Source organism: Melanaphis sacchari, unplaced genomic scaffold (assembly GCF_002803265.2).
Source record: "Melanaphis sacchari strain LSU unplaced genomic scaffold, SCAv2.0 Contig10_pilon_pilon, whole genome shotgun sequence".
In the NCBI taxonomy this organism is placed as follows: Eukaryota; Metazoa; Arthropoda; class Insecta; order Hemiptera; family Aphididae; genus Melanaphis; species Melanaphis sacchari.
In genome coordinates this window covers 4,420,016-4,442,490 of record NW_020270420.1, presented here as the reverse complement: position 1 = coordinate 4,442,490, position 22,475 = coordinate 4,420,016, and the positions used below count along the sequence as shown (strand labels likewise).

Genomic DNA, 22,475 nt, shown 5'->3' with positions numbered 1-22,475 from the left:
AACCTGTCATTATAAATTACCGAAACGGAACCTAAGGAAGAACTAATTGAACTGAAATTCTCAGTCAAATTCGTGACAAGACTAATAAAGATGAAACACCAACCTCATTAATAGCAGTTCAGCTTTTCAATAGCCCTAAATCTCAAGAAATCTTCAAACTGGATAACCCATTTAATTGTATTATTATCACGGAGCAACGCAAAAAATCCAAAGACCCCCTTAATGTATTAGTTGTCAAGAGATATGGATACATTAACAAATCCTGAAAATTCAATCCCTAACCCAATAACCTAACCCGCGTCAATACATTAAATATAATAAAAAAAAACTGAAGAACCTCCACCATGTGTAAACTGTAACGAACCACATTCTGCAAATTACAAAGGCTGTAAATATTTTAAAAATATAATGAACAAAAAAAAATCTACAAACATCCAAAAATACGCCCAAACTGAAAGAAAACCACTAAAAAACGTAATAAAATAAAATAATACAACTAACCACTCTCTAGAAATATTGAGCATAATCGTCTATGTAGATATTTCTAAAGGGAAATCAACAACTACCCACACGCATGCAAATAAAACGTACAATTCGCTATCTAATGATTACTTACAAAAAAATATACAGGATTTTATTGAAAACATACTTCAAAACATACAATTAATTATCATAACCACCATCTTAAACTAAATCACAAATTAACTATCAGCCAATCAAACAAACATAATAAATAATAATAATAATAATGTCAAAAATTAACATGCATGAAATCAAATTTGTCAACTGGAATGCCAACGGCATTAAATCCAAAAATCTACATTAATAGAATTTCTATCTCGTTACAAGTTGATATAACTCAACTTAATCTCCCTGCATACCTACTCAAAACTATCATATCCTTCAGATCCAACAGATCTTTCAAAGTAAAAGTAGAAACAGACTTTTCACAACTACACCACATAAAAACTGGAGTTCCTCAAGGATCAGTCCTGGGATCAATTCTATTTAATATTTACTGCTATGACATTCCAATCCTTCTTAACTATCAATTGGCAATGTTTGCGGACGACACGACAATTCTCATTCAAGACAGTTTTTTAGAGTTAGCAATCAAAATTTTAAAATCCTCATTAAATGAAATAAATACCTGGTTCAAAAAATGTAAGTTAAATCTAAACCAAACTAAAAAGTGGGATCAAAATATTCACCTTTAAAAGATATAACAATCCTAAAAACATATACATAAACAACCAGGTAATTAAATGGAATAAAAAAAAAAACAATGCAGTCAAATACTTAGGAGTCTACCTAGATTACTGGTTCCCAAACTGGGGGGGGGGCGAGTACACATTGCTGGGAAGGTGCAAACAATTACTACGAAATACAATTTGTATTTTAAAACGTAGAGAAAAAAAATGAGTTGACCGGTTCCTTTCATCCGTTATCGGGTATCAATAACGGATAACCGATAAATTATCATTTATAAAAAAAAATAATCTGAATATTGAATAGTTTATTTGTAAAGTATATGAAAAAAGGTGATCGAATTATTTAAACTTATAGGAGGGGGTGTTAGATTTTTTAAATCTACAGAAGAGGTGTAGAATAAAATAGGTTGGAAACCACTGACCAAGATTAAAAACTTACTTCGCATAAATAAATAACTCGTACAGGGCTGTGAATTCTTAAAATATTTTGCCCTTTAGTCAACTATAAGTCAACACTACAAATTAAGTCATCACTTCTCCTATATACCTCAATAATCACCCACTAAAATTAAAAAAAATACAAGTTCTTCAAAATAGATTCTTTAGAATGTGCCTAAAATCCCCTGGCTTATGAGTAGTTGCCAAATACACAACAACACTGGAATACCTATACTGAATATCTTGATTAAAACCCAATTTACAAACTTTCACGTCAAGCTGAAAGATTCGAAAAGAACCCATAATTTTCAACTAGGAAGAAAAACTCAAAATAGGCTTCTATAACCTCGACTTCTCTAAGACATCCTCTAAACGGACACAGAAGAATTCTCATCGGAAAATGAAAATATTCAACAATAAAAAAAAAACCTATAACTATGAATTATTATATCTTTGTTTTTACCAGTAATTTTAATTTTAAATTGTAATTATAACTTACTATTCCTATAATAGCACCTAATGTACTGAAACATTTTAAATAATTTTAAATAAAGAAAAAAAATATCTTTCCATTGTATGAAACTTTCAGTTAATAAATAATAAAAATGTTTATAATAATATTGTTCATTTTTTACTTATTTATTGTAACATGAAAATGATAATAAAATAAAAAATAATTAAATGGAAACCATAAAAAATTTACTATGGAATAATTTTATAAAAAAATTTCAATAAGCACTCGTTAAAAATTATAAGGCAAATAAAACACATTCAAATAGTTCAATTAAGAAAAATATTTTATAAAATATTGTACACTAGACAAAAAATTATACGTAAATATTAATATATCGTAAATGATATATTTTTTTCAAAATAGATTATGTATTATTTTATATAGTTGGTAAATAGTTGTTTTATTTTTAAAAATTAACATAATGAAAAATGTATAATATCTGTATAAAAAATGTACACACATTTTAACAATTTACTTTTTTCCATTTTTTACATAAACGTAAATGTTAAAGTTTATAAAATTATCAAAAAAAGCACTAAGATGTAAATGAAAAAATAGTATTAAAAATATATTTATAATATAATTTATTGAAAAATCCCGAAAAATCTAATTCAATAAATCAATATTTTATTTTTATCAACAATTATTTTTATATTTCAATATTTAAAGATATTAATTTATAAATGTATTTAAAAATTTAAACATAATGAAACAAAATTAGAAGTAATTAATTGTCTTAATGTAATATTTCAGTCTGTTATTTTAATTCTTTCGTTATTTTTCTGTTGAAAATTGTGTTTTATAAGGTAAGTTTGATCATTCTAAAAAAAAATTTCCTAGACTTTTATGAGTTTTTTTTTTTTACTTGAATAACAAAAAATGTATTTTCATTAGAACGCTCTTGATGACCGGAATTTAATTTCTGGGGAAACTCTAGACTTAATATGAGAGATTATAGGATATTTTATTTAGACTTTAAAGTATAGAGAATAAATGTATACGGACTGTTTATTTTTCCCACCTGAAATTAATTAAAACTGTATAGCTATTCATTAGTAAGTAAGCACCAAAGCAATTTTTTCCACTATGATATTAAGGTAAAAATGTTATGAGACTATTATACATGAGATAGCTACAACAAAAATATTAGTTTGTTACCATTCTATACGGTCTTTAAATTTTATTACATTTTGTTCTGTATAAATTAACAGTGATCGCTTGGGACTTTCGCGATATTTCTCATCATAAAATGCACCCTATTTCATTATTTAAAATATTTGAAAAAACAGTTAAAACGTCTGCTTTAAAAATTAAAAAAATATGTAGGCAGTTATTAATAAAATAAACTATATTTTTCTAAAAAAAAAAAAAACTAAATTAAATATAATTTCTAACTTTTTATCCAGCATTAAACTTTAGTTAAACTAATAATCTTATATTTTATGAAATAAAAAAAAAATAAAATATATTATCTAGATATAGATATTAATAAATATTTAGATATTTAAATTAATCAATACTCACATTTTCGATTTTACAACATAACACTATTGAATTTCCTTCGGGTGTATGATATTCATCGCTACCTGATATTACAGCAGTTGGAACAATCACGAACAAGTTGAAGTAATGTGTCATAATACCAGTGCCTGTTCCAACCTGCAATAATAAAAAAAAAAAACTTTGAAAAATGTCTGTTTATTTGTATTTACACTTCAATGACATAATTACTTTTTTTTAAGGTGAAAACTTATATTCTTATAAATAATTTATAAGTTATAGTAAGAATATATAAAGTTTATTGTTATTTAATTGATTATATAGTTTAAAATAATTTCAAAACAAATTTTTAGTTAAGACAAAAAATTTTATTTTATATTTTTATCATTTTTTTTTTTTTTTTATTTAAATTTTTACTTTTTTTGAATAAAAACACTTATTTTTTTATTTCATACTGCAAAGCATAATGTTTTCCTAAGAATTTAAATTTTTAACGAATAAATCCAATACAAGTATTTTAACAATTTGATAAGAGGGGTAATGGAGTAAAATTTTCTAATGCGAAACTAATTTTATTCAAATTCTTCAAGTAATTAAAATGTATGATTAAAGAGTTACTTTTTCGTTAAAATTCAATTTTTATAAATTGAAACACTTAGAAAAATATTTTACTTTGAAAATATAATGTAGGCTTTTACAAAAAAAAAAAAAAAAATAAGAATATTGCACATTCGGAGCTAAATGAGCCTTGTTATCACTGAGTCGAATACTTTAATGGATACTTTAAATTCAATTCAATAATAAATAATTATAATATATAAAAAAAAGATTCTGATCAGAGATGGTTTGTTAGCTTATTATCACATACATAATATATAACTATTAAATATAATCATATATATTTTTTTTTAATAAACCAATATGTATTAAGTATAAATATTCAATTAGGCTATAGAATATAATTAACTTAAATGTTTTCAAAATATTACCGTGATATTACAATACATAAAAGTTTCAAATCCAATGAAACATATTTTTGCACAACAAAATAACTAGTATTATAGTTAATATTTAAGTATCAAATTTCGTTAAAATATCTATAAAAAAAAAAGAAGTTTATATTTTTTGGGTCCAATATGAATTATTAATGACAATAATGACTAATAAAAACTTTGTATATAAATTTAAGACTTTTTATTTTGTGAATACTTTTTATTCGATATTTATAGAAAAAAAGTGAATAAAATCTAAAATGTTGGATGTTTATAAATAACTTAAAAATGAAAATAAAACAAAATCGATTTTGTTAAAAACGGTATTTACGTAAAAAATCCTAGTTTTTTTTTTTTTTTTATAATTTTTAAAAGTACAAGGAGTTTTTAATTTTAACTACCTAAAAGTGTTGTTTAGATAAAATTTTCCATTAGAAACAACCTAAAATTGAAGATTAAAATATAATTTTTTTTTGTGTTTATTTTGTATACGCTGAGAAACACATAATTTTAAATACTCTATAAAAGAATGAAAAAGAAAATAAATAACAATACAATATTGTATATGTTTTTTAAATATCATTAGTAGAGCTCGGAAGTTGATAAACTTAAAAACATTAAAAAAACATTAAATGCAAATAAGACTTAAAAATCACAATAAAAATTACAAAAAATGACCTAAAAAACTATAAATATTTATTTAAAATTAATAAAAATACATTTTTTCTTTTTTAAAAAAAAAATAGTAATAATAATAAAAATTACTCAAAAGCATATTTTATATTGTCAAAAGTAAAAATTACAGCTGGCAATTGCTTTATTCTATCGAATCTTTATCTTTACCTAACATGTATATAAATTGTGTAAAATATTTTATAAAATATAAATAGCATGTAGGTACTTATATATAGTTTGTGTAAAACAAAAACTATGTTTATAAATATATTAATTGACAAAATCTAATTATAAATACAAGAAATTGATCTAAAAAGGATAATAGGACTTTGTTTAGAAAAGGTATTATACTAACATGGAATTAAATAACGGTAGGTACTTAAATTTTTAAGATAATTTTAATTATTCGAGATTAAAAATTACCTATTTATAATTAATTGTATTTTTTTTACAAAAACCACACAATCCCATAACGCTTAAGATTTAATATAATTAAACTGTTTTTTCTAAAATATCCAAGTGAACACAATAATTAATTTAATATAAATCAGTTATTTATGATGAAATTATAAATAAAAGTCCTAATACTCATTATTTAATAGTCATTATTTTATAATAATTTATAAATAATATTTCTACATTTTTATATTTATAACAATGGTAAACTACAAGATTTATTGAAAAATATGTGATATAATATTAATACATTAAATTTGTTTATAAGCTTCCTTGAAAAGAATTACTCTTTGAATTTATAATTATGCATTTTACTAATTATTTTTTATTGTACAAAATATAGATTAAAAAAAATACTAAATATTTTAACTTCTTAACTATGAAGTTTGTTAATCAGTTTTAAATTTCAGTATTTACATATAAATAATTACTTTCATAACCAAAAATAAGCTAAATCTATTTTAACAGTATTGTATAATATTCACTTTAATATTGATTTAAATAAGTATTAAATTTAAAATATGAAAAAATTTTCTTATGACGATTTTATTTTAGTTTTCAATAAATTACAAGAAACAAAATTAATTTTTAAATTAAAAACAAAACAAAAAAAAAAAAATTAAATTTAAGTAAATTGATACAGGTTGTCATGTTGTGCAACAAATGGTATGAATTCTACAAACAAATTTATGTATATATGATCATTTACAAATATTACCAAAAATATTTAAGCCGATGTAATTAATATTAAATCGATAAGTTATTCATAAAACTAAAGATTTAATTTTCTAACATGTGATGCTCTAGAAAATATAATTTTTAAATATAGTCTCATCATAATTTTTAAGAAAACAATACATCATAAAAATGGTGTTGGAGATTTGGATAAAAAAAAAAAAACCAATTAAAAATGCAAACAATACAAAAGTTTGAGTTAAGTATCAAAATAAAATAACGCTTTAAAAATTGTTTTCTTCAATAATTATAATCTGAAAGTTCCAGTTGAGTCTGTCTATCTCACGCATAAAAAAACTGGGTTTGCACTTCCAAAACTTCAAAGTCTTAGTGTAGTGTAATGAACCCATTATCCGTTAAACCCTTTATAAGGTTTTATCTAAATACTTTGCGAGAATCTTTTTATATTTTAATTTTCAACCTATTTTCAAGCTATTTTTTTATACTTATAATATTTTAATGCTTTTGGTATAAACCAAAATTTAAATTCACTAATGTAAATTATTATAAATGACCTAAAATAATAATCATTCACCACAAACATTAACACTTAAAACAAAACAATTTACAACTTTCGTGTAAATAACACATTAATATGAAATTTTATAACAATAATATAATAGCACACTTTATAGACAATCAGCACATTAATTACGAATTATGTAACATTTTTTTTTTTTAAGTTTACTAATACTATTATTACGAACAAAATTCATAATATTATCTGGATATTTGTTATTGATACCAGCGTAAACATACGATCTGGTCTAATTGTTACTTGTTATTCTGGCGATATTTCTTTAAAATAAAAAAAACTAATTTTTTTAAATTAAATAGAAAAATTGGAAAAAAAATAATGGTTTGACACTTTATCCATAATATAATTGTTAGTAAATTGTTAACAAATAATAGACACTGAAACCATATAAAGGTTTAGTTTGATTTTCCCTTAGACGAGTTTGGCGATGTAAATCTAAATATGTTGGTTAACTTTTAAGTTATACTCATGCGTTGTTAAAATTATTTTGTAAAAGTATGTGTTAATAGATAGATGCACCCTGTCACATTTTTACCAATAATACAATAGGAACTACAACAGTCGTTTTTTTCCGTGGAAATATAATTATAAAATACATTACATCTGTATGTTATTTAGAATTTTATACTTATGTACAGTGGTATTTGTGTTTTAACATTTTTATTTTTTATTTTATTGATAATTAAACTACTAAGACTAATAATACCTATTAACTCTACAACTGGTAGCAATTCATCAACTAAATCATATTATTTCGTCTTTAACGCCACAGTATTATACTTTTCTACAGATCGTGTATTTAAGATTTACATGCACACAATTTATATAGGCTTTGGAACTTCGAAAATATATTGCTATAATTATAAAATCACGGGGCTTAGTTTACTCTGGTATCTACTCGGTCAGATGCAGTGTAATAATAATAATAATAATAATAATAATAATAATAATAATCCCCCTTTGGCCAGAAACAAAGAGGTGATGGCGTATATTGTATACGAGTACGCATTAGCATGGTAATTGCATCTATATGTTTTGTTGTACCCCATGACAGTATTTAAACAACTATAGACTATATCCATTTAATTTTTTCGGGTAGTGCTAATCTATGCAATAAAAATAATAAAAATGATCATAATAGATGCGATTAGCAACACCTGATGCCTATATTATTAATGCATTTATTAAAACGATGGCAATATACATTCGGTAATAATTTGGTACACGATGTAGTGTACTAAGTATTGTAAGGATAATAACTCACAAAGTAACATGTTATTTAGTTATTATCACGTTGTACGTATTTACTATCGACGGGTTTAAGGTGGAATACGTGGCTCTGTGGAACTTGTCATAGCCATATCGTGCACATCTCTATAATAAATCATTAAATCGTGCGTAAATCATTTTGTCGGTGAAATGTGGCTTACGTTCAAGTTGAAAACTACAATTTAATGAACGTATCACACAAACAAGCTGTATAATAATCATATTATTAAACTTTTACTAGTTTGCTTCTACGGAGAATACTAATTGCAAGTATAGGAAGGTACTGATGATAAACATAATTAAAATTTGTAATTTGTAAGATAAATTTATTTCCAGAATTAGATATTATTTCATAATATGCAATCAGTATTTAAATTATTTTTTTAATGTATCAATTTAATATACATACAATACATATAATAAGATGTTTTAAATTAACTAAATTCTATCTAGTTATACAGAAAATAACGGTATATTAGCAAAAATATACATAAAAAATCAATTTATTATAGTATGGCACTAAAACAGAGTAATAACCATTCAAAAAGTGCATTTACGTGCTATTTTTAAAAAAATAGCAAATATGCAATTTTTAAATGATGATTAGAAGCATAGAAGCAAAAAAAAAAAAATAATAATTATAATAGAAGGTTTAAATTACATTTTTGAAATATGCAATTTGCAATTCAATAGTATCAATTTGTTAAAATAATAATTTATGTACTATGTAGTAATAAGCGGCCATAAGTTTGTTTTATTAAGTATAGTTTTGTCAATAATAATTAATAAATAACTAAGTTTTATTTTGCTATGCTCATATAATTAGACTTTGCGAAATAAATAAACAAGTGTACTTATAATTATAAGCATGATAATAGAAAGTAATTTCAATAAAACTAAATATTACTCATTAAATAATATATATATATATATATATATGTATAATTTAATTTATAATTACACATAATATAAGTAATAAATATATTGAATATATTTTAATTATAAATTAATAATTGAAGATTACTTATATGTTATAATACAAAATAATTTTTATTTATTTTCAATATATTATATATATAAACATAAAAAAAAAAAAAAAAAAACATTCATCTTATTGGAAATATGAATTTTATTTTACTACGAAAAAAGTATTTATTGTTGTATACTTACTTTTATCAAAATAATATTAATGGAATCATCTTGTCCTAGGAAACTATAAGCTTTTACTGCGTAACTAATAGCTGACCTATTTGATCATTTAACTTAGCTTTATAACATCAATAAAATAAATAATTTCACTAGTTTAATTAAAAATCATTAAAATACAGCTACAACACGGGAGAACATATAAATATTCATTTTTAATTTTGTAATAATAAAAGTGCAATGGACGTGAAGTGGATAAATATTATACCATTTATTGAATATAAATGTATTGTGAAAAGTTATTCAATCCGGTAATTAATATCCGGTGACGAATAATTAACCACAACATTTTCTCTTGTGATTTTTATTTAAAATATCTTGGCCGTAATATCTTATGTAAAAATACTAAAGTTATTAAAATACTTAAAAAAGTTTTTAAAAAATAAAAATATACAGTAATTTTTACAAATTAAAAAGATTAGCGATAAATATTAAACAATTAAACTAGTAGGTAAATTAATTATTTTTAAAATATCCTTCACCTGAATTAGTACAATGCATTCATATTGTCTACATTTTCGATCTATTCAAAAATTTAAAGTATTTTCATAAATTTAATTCCCTAAATATAGCCTTTCTAATTGAGTTTTGACTAAATTTGGCACAGATCAAAAAAATGAAAAAAAAAATAGAATATTTCTTTATTGTTACATAAAGAATTTCTTTTTTCTGGATAAAAAAAAAAAAAAATTGTGAGACAAAATAATAATTGTTGGATCGGACATCTTAAAAAGTGTCAGGTGATAAATAATTGTAATAAAAAAATGTTCATGTTAAACATAGATTATCCAAAACTTTTCAGCTTAATAAATTATTAGATCTACGTTTATTTATTATTTAACTAAACGTTTAAGTTTTTAGTTTAATCCCTTTTTTCTGGTAATTGATTTATTAAAATTTAATTTTACCTTTATAATATATGGAGTAAATATACAAGTTGAACAAGAAAAAAAAAAATTAAAAAAACACTTAGAAATGAGTTGTTGTATACATGCATAAAAATGTGAACTTTAATATACTTAAACTGTTTTTATTTACAATATTATATCGTATAATCATAACTTGTAAACTGACAAGGAAGATTCAACAAGGATTAAAATACATTTTTTTAGTAATTTAATAATAATTATAATATATTAATATTTAATAATATAGATAATATGGTTGTAATAATATAGATTTTTTTTCTACAGAGTTTAATGCTATTACATATTATTACCTTAAAAAAATATATTAAAGTACATGTATTTTTATTTTAAAGCACGCCTTAAGAAATTATTTTTAGAATATTGTAAATAAAATGATCCATACCTAGTTACGCTTTTTGGTTTTATGATAATATAATATAGTTTGATGAAATTAGATTTAGAATAAGTTACGTGAAAAAAAAAATAAGAAATACTACAATAAAGAAAAAGAACAAGAAAACACATTAAACTTACTTTTAATGTATATTGATATTTGTCATGAGATATCTCCAATAATAAGCCAACATCTGACACGTAGTTAAATTATCTTATCTACTGAATCATAAGGTGCTTTATAAAACACTGTTTCTTCAGAAGTTACATAATTTTAAATGTTAGAAATGTAAAACGTAGAAACTTAAAATCATTTTATTTTATTTTTTTACGTGAGAGTTGAAAAGTTATCTTTCAGATTACTTATTTTTTTGTTTAAAACATTTATAAAACTATGAAAATATAGTCATTTAAATAAGATATTTAGTTAAGACAGTGATTAGTGAATCATATTATTATAGTTTATGTAAATATTTAATTTAATTATAACTAAATATATTTATATTGCGTTCAATTAATTGATTCAATTGAACTGAATTATTTAATTGTAATATACTTAACTTATCATTACTAGTAAAAATTATTTATATGTCATTGGTTTTTCATATTATTTTTTTGGTTGAAAATCTTTTTTTATTTATTAAATAATTATTAAACATTAATACTATTTTATTGTATTAATAAATTAGTTATATACTATGCCTTAGCCAGAATTTTTGATTAGGGGGGGGGGATTTAAAATTGTGGCGAGCCAGAATATAGATAGTAAAAAAAAGATCATTCAAAATAAACATTTTAATTAGAATTATTTTGTTTATAATGTTTAATTTCATTGCATTAACCATAGTCTTCTTGTTTTAATCACTAATTTACTGAATATTTAAATAAAAACCAATGGTGGGTGGGGTTAAAACACCCAAAACCCCCCCTGGCTACGCCACTGGTTATCAAATTGGATATTTATGCATAGCAGTTTTAAATATCAAAAATGATATTTAACCTCCGTTACAGATGGAATTAGATTTTTTTCTATTAGCCCATGGACAAAAACCGATTGTATAATTTTAAATTTAAATGGATAAATTATTTTTATACATTGTTATTTTTACACTAGATAAATTAACAAGAAAAATGTGAATGTTTTGAGCATTTCATAAATATAAATGCTACTTATTATTTTTTTAATCTTTACATTTTAATTATATTTTAATAAATTTCACAAAAATCATCATTAGTAACATTATATATGGTGAGGTGATGATTGCCGTTTTATTGTTGTTTAGTTGTCTCAAAAACCAACGAATTCGTTCTAACGGTTCGTTTAACAATATTTTTTTGTATTCAGCAAGCATACGTATTTGAGATGAAATGAACGCTTTGTTCGATGGTAAGTCCACTGAATGATATATATTACGTAGTCTATAACACTTGAACAATTTTAAGATTGACAGTAATAATAATAGCTTTATCAGAACTGGTCCATTGATTTTTGGAATAATCCAATTTAAAGTAATAAAATAACCATGTGTTTTATATGTGATTATAATTATTTGTGAACAATTTTTATTTCAATAAAATTAATTTTAGCGAAATTAAATATATTTGTAACTTCAATAAATATGTAAAATTGTTTAAAAAAAATAATATCAAGTTTATAATTACATATTATAATGCCATGCAAAAGAAATATATTGAACGGACTTGAAAAAGGCATGAAAAATTAATTTTTATAAACAATATTTTATTCTGTTTGAAATAGATTGTTTTTAAATATTCGCTATACTAATTTTAAGCTAACAGTTTCCATTCAGTAATTTAATAAACGATTTTTAATAATATCTTGTGACTTATGTTGATTTTAAACTACAATAAAGTTTGATGTTAATATATCCATAGAATAAATAAAGTACATAATAAACATAGGTACAAAAAAAAAAAAAATAAATAATATAATAATAGTATAAAAAGCTTTGCAAATTAAGTTTCAAAATGTTACTGCAAGTTAATTTCTTTTAACTTGTCTTTTCATGTTTTTTAAATTATCAACATAGGTATTATGATATTTTTAAATATATCTAAAGGTTGCATGATTATTTTGAAGAAAAAAAAATAAAATAACTTGAAATATATGTGCAACATAGATTACATATTATTATTTATACAGAGTGTCCCAAAACGATCTATTAAATGATTTTAAACATAAAAATAGTTTTTAGCAAAAAATATATAAAAATATAATATTATTTTGAATATTTTAATAACTTTCTTTAAATAATTATTAATCAAAATACGACAACCGTGGGAATAAGACAATCGTTTTGTTAACTAGATGTGTTTCGGTTTTTGTTTTTAACAATATTTCACTGTTTTAATAAAAATTATTTATTAATTTATTATTATTATTTTTTTTTTTTGTAAGTTACCATATCACTTTATTGTTTAATTTAAAATATATGAATAATAAGTTGTTACAGTTATTAATTTGTTTCAACAATTGTTGTACAAAGTTATATTTTTACTGCATGAAAAAACCCTGATATTTTTTTGTTTTTCTTTTAACCATGTAACATCTAGTTTACGAAATCCTTAAATTTGTTTTAGTAGTTAGCAATAAATTTCATTCAAATGATAATTTATGAATAATAATAATAATACACTAAACGAACACATTATATAGAATGCGCTATTGGGTGAATGGGCTTTACGAGTGGTTAGACAAATTTCAAGTATTTGTACCAAAGTTATATTATGACAAGTGTAATATATACCACACTTAACATAATAATACTTTTATATTATGAAATATTTTGTTGAATGTACATGAATATTTTCAGCCACAATTTTTCTCATACCTACTGATACTAATGAATATAGTGTTATTTTTTATTCATATTTTTGAGTTCATGAATTCAACCGAGTGTGTGTATTTTATTAATTATTATGGTTTATAACTATGTTAAAAATGTTGGTATTACAGTTACTGGTTAGAATTGAAAGTAAGATATTAAAATTCAAAAATAAGACATAGGTATAGAATGTTATACATAGTTATATTATGTGATAAAAATTGATACGATTTTCAAAATCTTAGTATCATTTAATATTACCTAGAAAAAAAAACATTCCAATAAGATATTATAAATATAATGTAAAAACTAATGGTTGAAAAAATTATATTTAGATGTGTTTATTGAACTATACTACATAACAACATTGCTCCTCGGAAGAAATAATTATAAAACTTCGCTCTTATTAAATCATTTATTTTTCAATACTCAAAATATATATACAAAATTTCCATTATATCAATAATATTAAATATATGTATATATTTATCTAGTATGATTCAATCAACAAATATTATAGTTTTTTGTATAGTATAGTATATACAGTGAAGTGATTTTGTATAAAATATTTAAAAAATAATAAAATAATTGGCTCATAATAATATTTTTAAACACGCATATTGATTAATTATGTACATTTAACTCAAACTTTTTACATAACAGATCAAGTAATTTTATTTTTTTTATGAAAACAATACATTTTTATTAGTCTTTTTGTTTAATAATAATTTAAAAAAATATACCTCGATACATAAAAATCGTTCTATTATAATTTATTATTAAATTAATTTAAGAACGCATTTTAATTTTAAGAAGGTAAAACGAGTTTTAATTTAAATACAATACTAACATTTACCATGATTATCAATATCAGGTATTATCTACTACATATTTAATTTATAACAAACACATCGATTTTTAAATACATAATATTGATTTATAAAATCTATTTAAATGTAGTTTATTTAGCTTTTGTATATAATCTTGCATTTATATTACTATTCTTTCTTTATTGTTTGGGGAATAAATACATCTATATTTCGTGGATATAAAATGCATAGGCATTTGTGAACATAATATAATAAATTTAATATGAATTTTAAATGAGGTCATTAATATTTTTTTTACATATAGGTAACTTAGTATATATAATATTAATAACTAAAGACCGGATTTATATGCATTTTAAATTGTAAAATATGCATGCAAACATGCACTAAAAAAAGTCAAAATATGCAAGGAAAAAATGCAAAACATGCAAAATAAAATTTCAATTTTATATTAGATTTTAATTTTGCAGTGATAATTATTTATTAATTTTATTACATTTTTCATAAACAAAAAGTTACATGTATAATATAGTACAAAAATTTAATTTTTTGTTAAATTGTAATTTAATTTTTAAACATTGATATATTGTAAAAAATATTTTATTAAAATTAAATAGTAGATACATTGGTGATATACTGATATAAATAGGAAAAAAGTACGAACAATTTTATTGAAGGTAGTAAATTATTAATTTGAAAAACAATAAGTTATCAAAGTATGTTCCATGTTTATTTCCGTGAAATTATGACGGCGATCTGTAAGAATGTACTTGTATGATGAAAAACTACGTTCGACATCAACACTGGTGATTGGAGCATATTTAAAATTTGCTATTATATCCAGCGAATAATTTGGAACAGATAAATCGTCGAAATTAGCACTGTCACCTTGAAGTATTTTTGAAATTTCTTTTAAAACCATTAATCCTTTATTTTTATTCAAAACGTTTTTACATTTTGTTTTAATTATTGTACTATTTGCACTAGTAGGAAGTTCATTAACAGAGTTTTCCACTTGTTCTAAAATTTTTATTGAGTCTACAAGGGACAAATTAGAGGTTTCAAGCTTTTTGATACTTTCAACGATACATAAAAAATTTGCTTTAATGTAAGCAAGATCATATTTTACATTAAATTTATTAAAAATTGATTTACAATTTTGAATGCATTTTGTATTATCTTCTAAGTTTTCAATCACATTTTTGAACTCTTCAAAATGATCTGCGTAAAAAAAGGCTGACTCTAGCCAAGTACCCCAACGGATAATTATTGGCTGCGGTGGTAAATGTGTAATTGGCAACATTTCTTTATATAATTGAATTTTATACGGAGCCTTTGAGATATTCTTTGAGACGTAAAATATTTGATATTATAATATTATATAAACGTACCTATAATCTATGTTTTTATTTGTATATTTGTACGGTTTTTGTTAAAATATGCAAAAATATGCAGATCATGCATTAACGTCAGAATATGCAAAAATATGCAGTATAAAATTTTGATATTTAATCAATCAAGTAATGATTTGTGGACACTCATTGACTGCATGTATATGATGTTGAAAATAACAACATGCATTTTATGCAAAATCCGGTCTTTATTAATAACAATAATATATCCAATTTGGTTAATAAATATTTTAGAAGTCAGAATGCACATTCATTTTTGTTAATACTAAAATACATTTCATAGAATTAAGGCTCTTTTATTTTTATACTAAGAACTTTGTATTTTTAAATTTTAAATTGTCAACTCAGAAAAAAATAAAATTACAATATATTATCATTGTTTATTTATCTTTTTTTTTTCTTAATAAGGATATTTTTCAATTAATTCTATATCTGGACAATGTAAGAATTATCATAGATTCTTATAGATCTGGAGTGTCAAACATGAAAATATCCATGGGCTACATAGATAAATACAATGATGTCAAGAGCCTTAAAATATTTATAAATATATTTTATATAATTTGATATATTTTTATAAATGTATACTAAACAAGTTTTAATCAATAATAATAATAAGTAAATTTTGATTTTATAAAAAAGGTGTAAGCTGTAAGTTAGCCACGCGCTTATTATAGGCACTTTTTTAATTACTACCATTTGAAAGTAAAAATATACAAATATATATTATAAGATATATACATAATATTATACATTTATATTTAATAATGTTAATATTAATAATTAATATGAAATTAAATACAATAATATAATAATAATATTTAATAATAATTATTTTATATAATATTTATTATGTGAGATTATGTGGTTATAACCTATAGTATTGTAATAATAATTAAATAGTGAGTTGACAATAAAAAAAAAAATTAAATGAACATTTTTTTATATTGTATTTGTTAATAAGAGTACAACACTGATAATATTCAAGATATTAGTATACACCAAGTCTATCTGATAACAGTGATAACTTATTATTATAAACTTAATTATCTTAAAGTTTTGAGGTTTTAATGATATTAAACTTTATATTACTGATGACTTGTTAGTCACGATTCGATAATAATTCAATGTATAAGATTATTTATGAATTGCAGACTATTAATCATGTTACATAATTAATGTTTAATATAGTTTTTATACGTAATATAATATGGTGTATATTATTATAAGAGTACTTATTAAAAAAATAAGTTAATTAAATTCAGTACAAATTAGTTTTTTTCTGCTTTCAAAATTAAATACTATTGAATTTTTTTTTTTTTAATTCACCAAGTTAAATTATACAAGTAAAAAGTATAATATTATATTAAATGTAAATATTTATTGTATGGTACTTAAGATCTTTTATCGTACTAATTTCTATTGTATCTTAGGACTCTTATTTGTAGAATCATTTGTATAGTTTTGAGTACATGAAAAACATATAGACCGTCTATTCTAAATAATTTATAATGAATTTTATACGATTACCAAATTTTAATACGAGATATAGCTTAATCATACATCATCGAAGAGTTGGTTTAAAATAAGTAAAATTATATAATTTATTTTGTTTAAAATGAAATATTGGTAAACTAAGTAAAACGTCAATCTAGATGTATACTGACAAATTTAAATAATTTTATTTGACTTCAGTTAAATATTCAAATACAAAATTAAATTAAAAAAATAAATCAATACATCAACTTAAACGAAAAAAAAATGCAAATAGATAAAATAACGAACAATAACCGTCAGCGTCCTGGATAGTTTAACAAAAATATACTTAGACATTTTATTGGGACACATAAATATATTTACTTAATGTACCATATAAACACCATAAACCAAAGCTGTAACAATTACCAACAGCTCTTAACCATTATATATATTCGGAAACTCAACATTACAACAATAGCAGTTTGTTTTTAACTTATTATCTAAACCATAATCACAAATCTAAAGTCTAAATTTTTTCTTTAATATTATAGCTAAATATATAAGGGAGGAATATTTCCAGGCAATTAGAAAATAAAAACTGTCTTATTAGACACACATAATTACGAAACAACAAATGACAAACTATAGTAAAACCATATTTTATAAATACACTCTCCAGTCCAAAAAATAAGAAAGAAAAAAAAATTAAATTTCAGAGAACTACAAAATTATCGGACCTAACTATCAACCAGAAAGCGGCATATTATTCTTCAAAGTCATCGTAATACATAATATGTGACCAACAACTACAATTATTATAGTTATTATAAGTCTCATTTTTATCATTATCTAATTTTCAGTATAACTATGTGAAATATAATATTATGTTAAGCTAGTAACCTCTGTTATCGAAGCTAATAATAATAATAAAAAAAAAAAAAAATAAAATAAAAAAAATCAATCATAAAGATACGATACCTATAGGTGCACTTAATTTATTAAGAGAAGACCTAAAATACCAATAACAAAACATTTTTAACAGATGTTTCCCTAAACTATGATCATAGCTATAAACAGGTCACATAAACATCACACTGCTACAAATAAATATATTTTAATTGGTTGATTATTTTTAAATAGCTTCATTTTTTTTTTTTTTACTTTACACCTCCATTTTGAAGTTTTGTAAAGTCAAAAAAATTAAATAATATTTTTCAAAGCAAATTTCCTAAGGAAAATTTTAATTTTAATTGTAAAATAATTTTTATATAAAAATTGAAAATTGAAAATCGATATTGTGTTTGAAAATATATCAAGCGGTGAAGGGGAATACATAAATTCTTGATTGACGAAATCATATATTATGCGTGTACAAGTGATACAAAAAAATTGAAATATTTTCAGAAATAAAAAAAAAAATCAACGAGCATTAATTTTAGTAATAACGCTCTCGTAGGTAATTAATGTTGCACGCACGACGAGGTCAACTCAAGCTTCCACTCTATGTTATATTTATTATTATGTGCGTGTAATATACGTTTGGTTGGTTGTTGCCGTCGTGTGGCATCATGTTTGCAATTATTTAAATAAACCATTTTGTAATGGAGTTAATCATAATTTAATATATAAATGTTTTGTATTTCTACTGCCCTTCTATAAATAAATCATGATTACTTCCATTTTTTCTTCCAAATTAAACAAATTAAACGCATATTAGTAACTAAAAGTTTTAGTAATTATTATTATCTGTATGTTTATTTCTAAATGGTTCATATAAATAATAATTATTATGTGTTTTATTACTTTTTATTCTTATGGTTCGTAAAATAATATGATTTAATAAGAGCAAACTAAATAAAAATAAATAAATAAATAATAAGAAGAAAAAATAATAAATTAAAAATTAAAAAAAATAAAATTATAAACATTTTGAAAGCCCTTCTGTAGTGTAGTCGATGTCAAGTATATCTCCTTCAGTAGGTAACTATAATAAAAGAGTTAAATTTGAATTCAATGATAAATTAACGCATACAAAATATTTTATAATAAATGTATACAATGTTATCGGTGATATATTATTTATTTTTCTATTAATAATACAATAGCAAACTACTATATTAAATTAACAGTTTATTGCTAGAAAAAAATCACACATATTATATAATTAGTAATTATTATGATTTATAACATAACTAAAGGTGCTATTAACTGTGTGTAATAATAAATGGTGGCATACTGTGGAACCATATGATTAAATTCGTCTTATAAATAGCTTAAAATTAATATAAACATTTTGTAAACGTCATTGTGTATAGTAAACCATAATTTACGAAATAGTCTAAATTCTGGAAAATTCTTAATATAAGAGTTTTGTGAATAATTCAAGCATTTAGAATTTTAGGGTTGTAGATCTTGGAATTTTTATTTTTGATACCGTCCTCTTCCTACCATAAGATAAAATACTTCCAATTTTCTACAAAAATCTACCTTTTCTAAGTTAAAAATCTAAGAATTTTTACCATACAAAAAAAGTTTAAAAGAGCCACACTCGCAAGAAAAATAAAATCTCATCTATTGTAAAAAAACAAAATATTCATCTCTCTGCTCAGATCCTAAAATTCATTAATGTTTATTACTTTAATTTTTACTTAAAAATTGACTTTAAAAAAATCAGCCAATAGAGTACGATATTGCATTTAATTAATTTTTTTTTTAGTTATTATTAAGTTTAGTTAAGCTTTAAGTTAAAATGTTTATTTCGCGAACGTTAAATAGATAAATATGATCGTATATATAAACAAGTCTGTTAAAATTTCAATATTACCGTATCGAGAAACACACCATAATTTATATATTGTCATATTCATATACAAACTATATAGCTGATCTTATATTCAGTAATATGTTTTTCTTGTTAACAATATATTACATTATTATATATACATACAATGGAAAAAACTCCATTTCGGATTTGAGTAGCTACGAAAGAGGGTTATTTTTCTTATCCACCAAAATATATACATATTTTTTTTTTATATAATAAATAACACATAAACCAAAGAAGAATTATTCGTAATTTATAGCTATTTGAAAACAAAAAGTAGAACTACAAAAAGTAGTTGTTTGTGTACTGTTAACACCATAATAGTCCGAAAACTATTTGATGAAAATATTGATTAAAATGTCGGTTTATGAAAAAGGCCTGTATACAAACTAACATACATTCGTTTTTTCTTCATATTCAATAAAATATATTCAGCCGCATATACACATATACAGATAAGAAAGAATAATTATGCGTTCTATAGGAGAATTAATTTAACTTATAATAGTTTATTAAATATAATTTTTTCTTCTTTATATAACTTCATATTTAAACTATATTATTCACTAAATTTGGTTAATACCATTTTCCATCATTTGTTTGTTATTATTATTATTATTTAAAACTCTCATCATCTAACCAATCGACTGAGATTATTTTAATTATAGACATATAAATATATATTTTTTTCATATAATAGAATAATAGTTATATTTTAAATATATTTATTGAGATAAATTTGATTTTAAGTTTAATAAATAATGTGTACAAAGTATTGTAATAATTGATATATTATACTAGGTAATATCTTTTGTTCATCATTCATTAACTATATTTCAATTTATTCATAATATTACAAGTTTATTACGCTATGGTATGATGTATAACGTAATCATCGCGCCTATACATATCCTAAAAAATGTATGAAACTTGCAAAATTTATATTACAGTCAGTTAAATTTGTTGGTAAAATAATATTTTATTTCATGTGAAAAATATCATTTGAAGCTATTTACTATAGTTACTCGTATTTGAATAAAGATACTGTTGTTAAAGAAAAGTATGATGATACTTTCTTAAAAGCTATGAATTCATACTTTTTATTAAATAAGAAATTAATAGACTTATTAAGTTATGCATATTACGTATTATTCAAAGTAATATAATATAATATAATTTCATTACATGGTAGAGTCCAACAAAGAACGTTGTTGATTATTTATAAACCTTTTTATGATTATAAACCAGACAGTGTGGATTGGTGTGGTGCGTTGGCTACTGCCAGTCGCGGAAAGTGACTGGAAAAAATAAATGGCCACAGCTTCTAGCTCCCGGATGGTCAATGGTCACCCATCCGGGATTGTAGTGAATAAAAAACTTGCCACACATTCACCTATTTGATATCAACCGTAACAACCGTAACAATTGTAAAAACAACATAACTGTACCAACCTTACCACTACCCACAGCTCATACCCCCTACAACAGCTAATGGCCCTAAACACCGGGCTTAAAATCAATAAAAAAAAAAAAAAAAGGTACTTAAAAGTGTCAGATTAACAACGGATAATAATAATGGTCAACATAAAACAATAAAAAAATAAAGATATAATAGCAAAACGATCAATAATAGATCATACTCGTTGAGATTGTGATGACTATAAGAATAGGGTTTGGATTTAAAAAAACATATATTTAATACTAGACGGTGATTGCTTCCATAAAAATAAAATTCGTGTCTTTTCGAATTAACTAGGAAAATAAGTTTAATTATATTTATTCTTAGTAATATATTTATAATTATCAGGATATTTTATATACAAATTTAAATATAAAAAACTCTTTTTCTGTATGAATAAAATTGTATACATTGTATTTAACATCTACTAATATAAACTAAATCCTTCACCTAGATATCACAGAAAAAGTGTTATATCGAAAAAAAGCGTTTTTAGGGGCCTTTACTTGTAAAATTTAAGAAATCCGTATTAATGATTACGTAAAAACATAAAGCAACACTACAATAAACGTTTCTGCATATCACTTTGGACGTTTTAAATAATCATGTACCTTAAAAATCACAATATTAGTTTTTAAAAAATAAAACCGGCAAAAACAGCCGGTGGGCCATTTTCGAAAAAAAATTGTTGATTTAAACCAATTTTTTGGTCTCATAGTGATTATGCATCACATCTAAAAGTGTATGTGAAATTTTAAAATTCAAAAATCATTCCGTCACCTAGGAATCG

General features: G+C 22.4%; 1 protein-coding gene across 1 annotated transcript in view; it reads right to left on the bottom strand.

Moving 5' to 3' along the window:
• The window catches only part of LOC112603591 (limbic system-associated membrane protein-like), a 174,823-nt gene that overhangs the window by 7,506 nt on the left and 144,842 nt on the right, over window positions 1-22,475 (bottom strand). Inside the window, exon 6 of the mRNA XM_025352239.1 lies at window positions 3,688-3,822. Within this exon, the coding sequence (XP_025208024.1) occupies window positions 3,688-3,822 (135 nt within the window). The remainder of the gene's footprint in view (window positions 1-3,687; window positions 3,823-22,475) is intronic.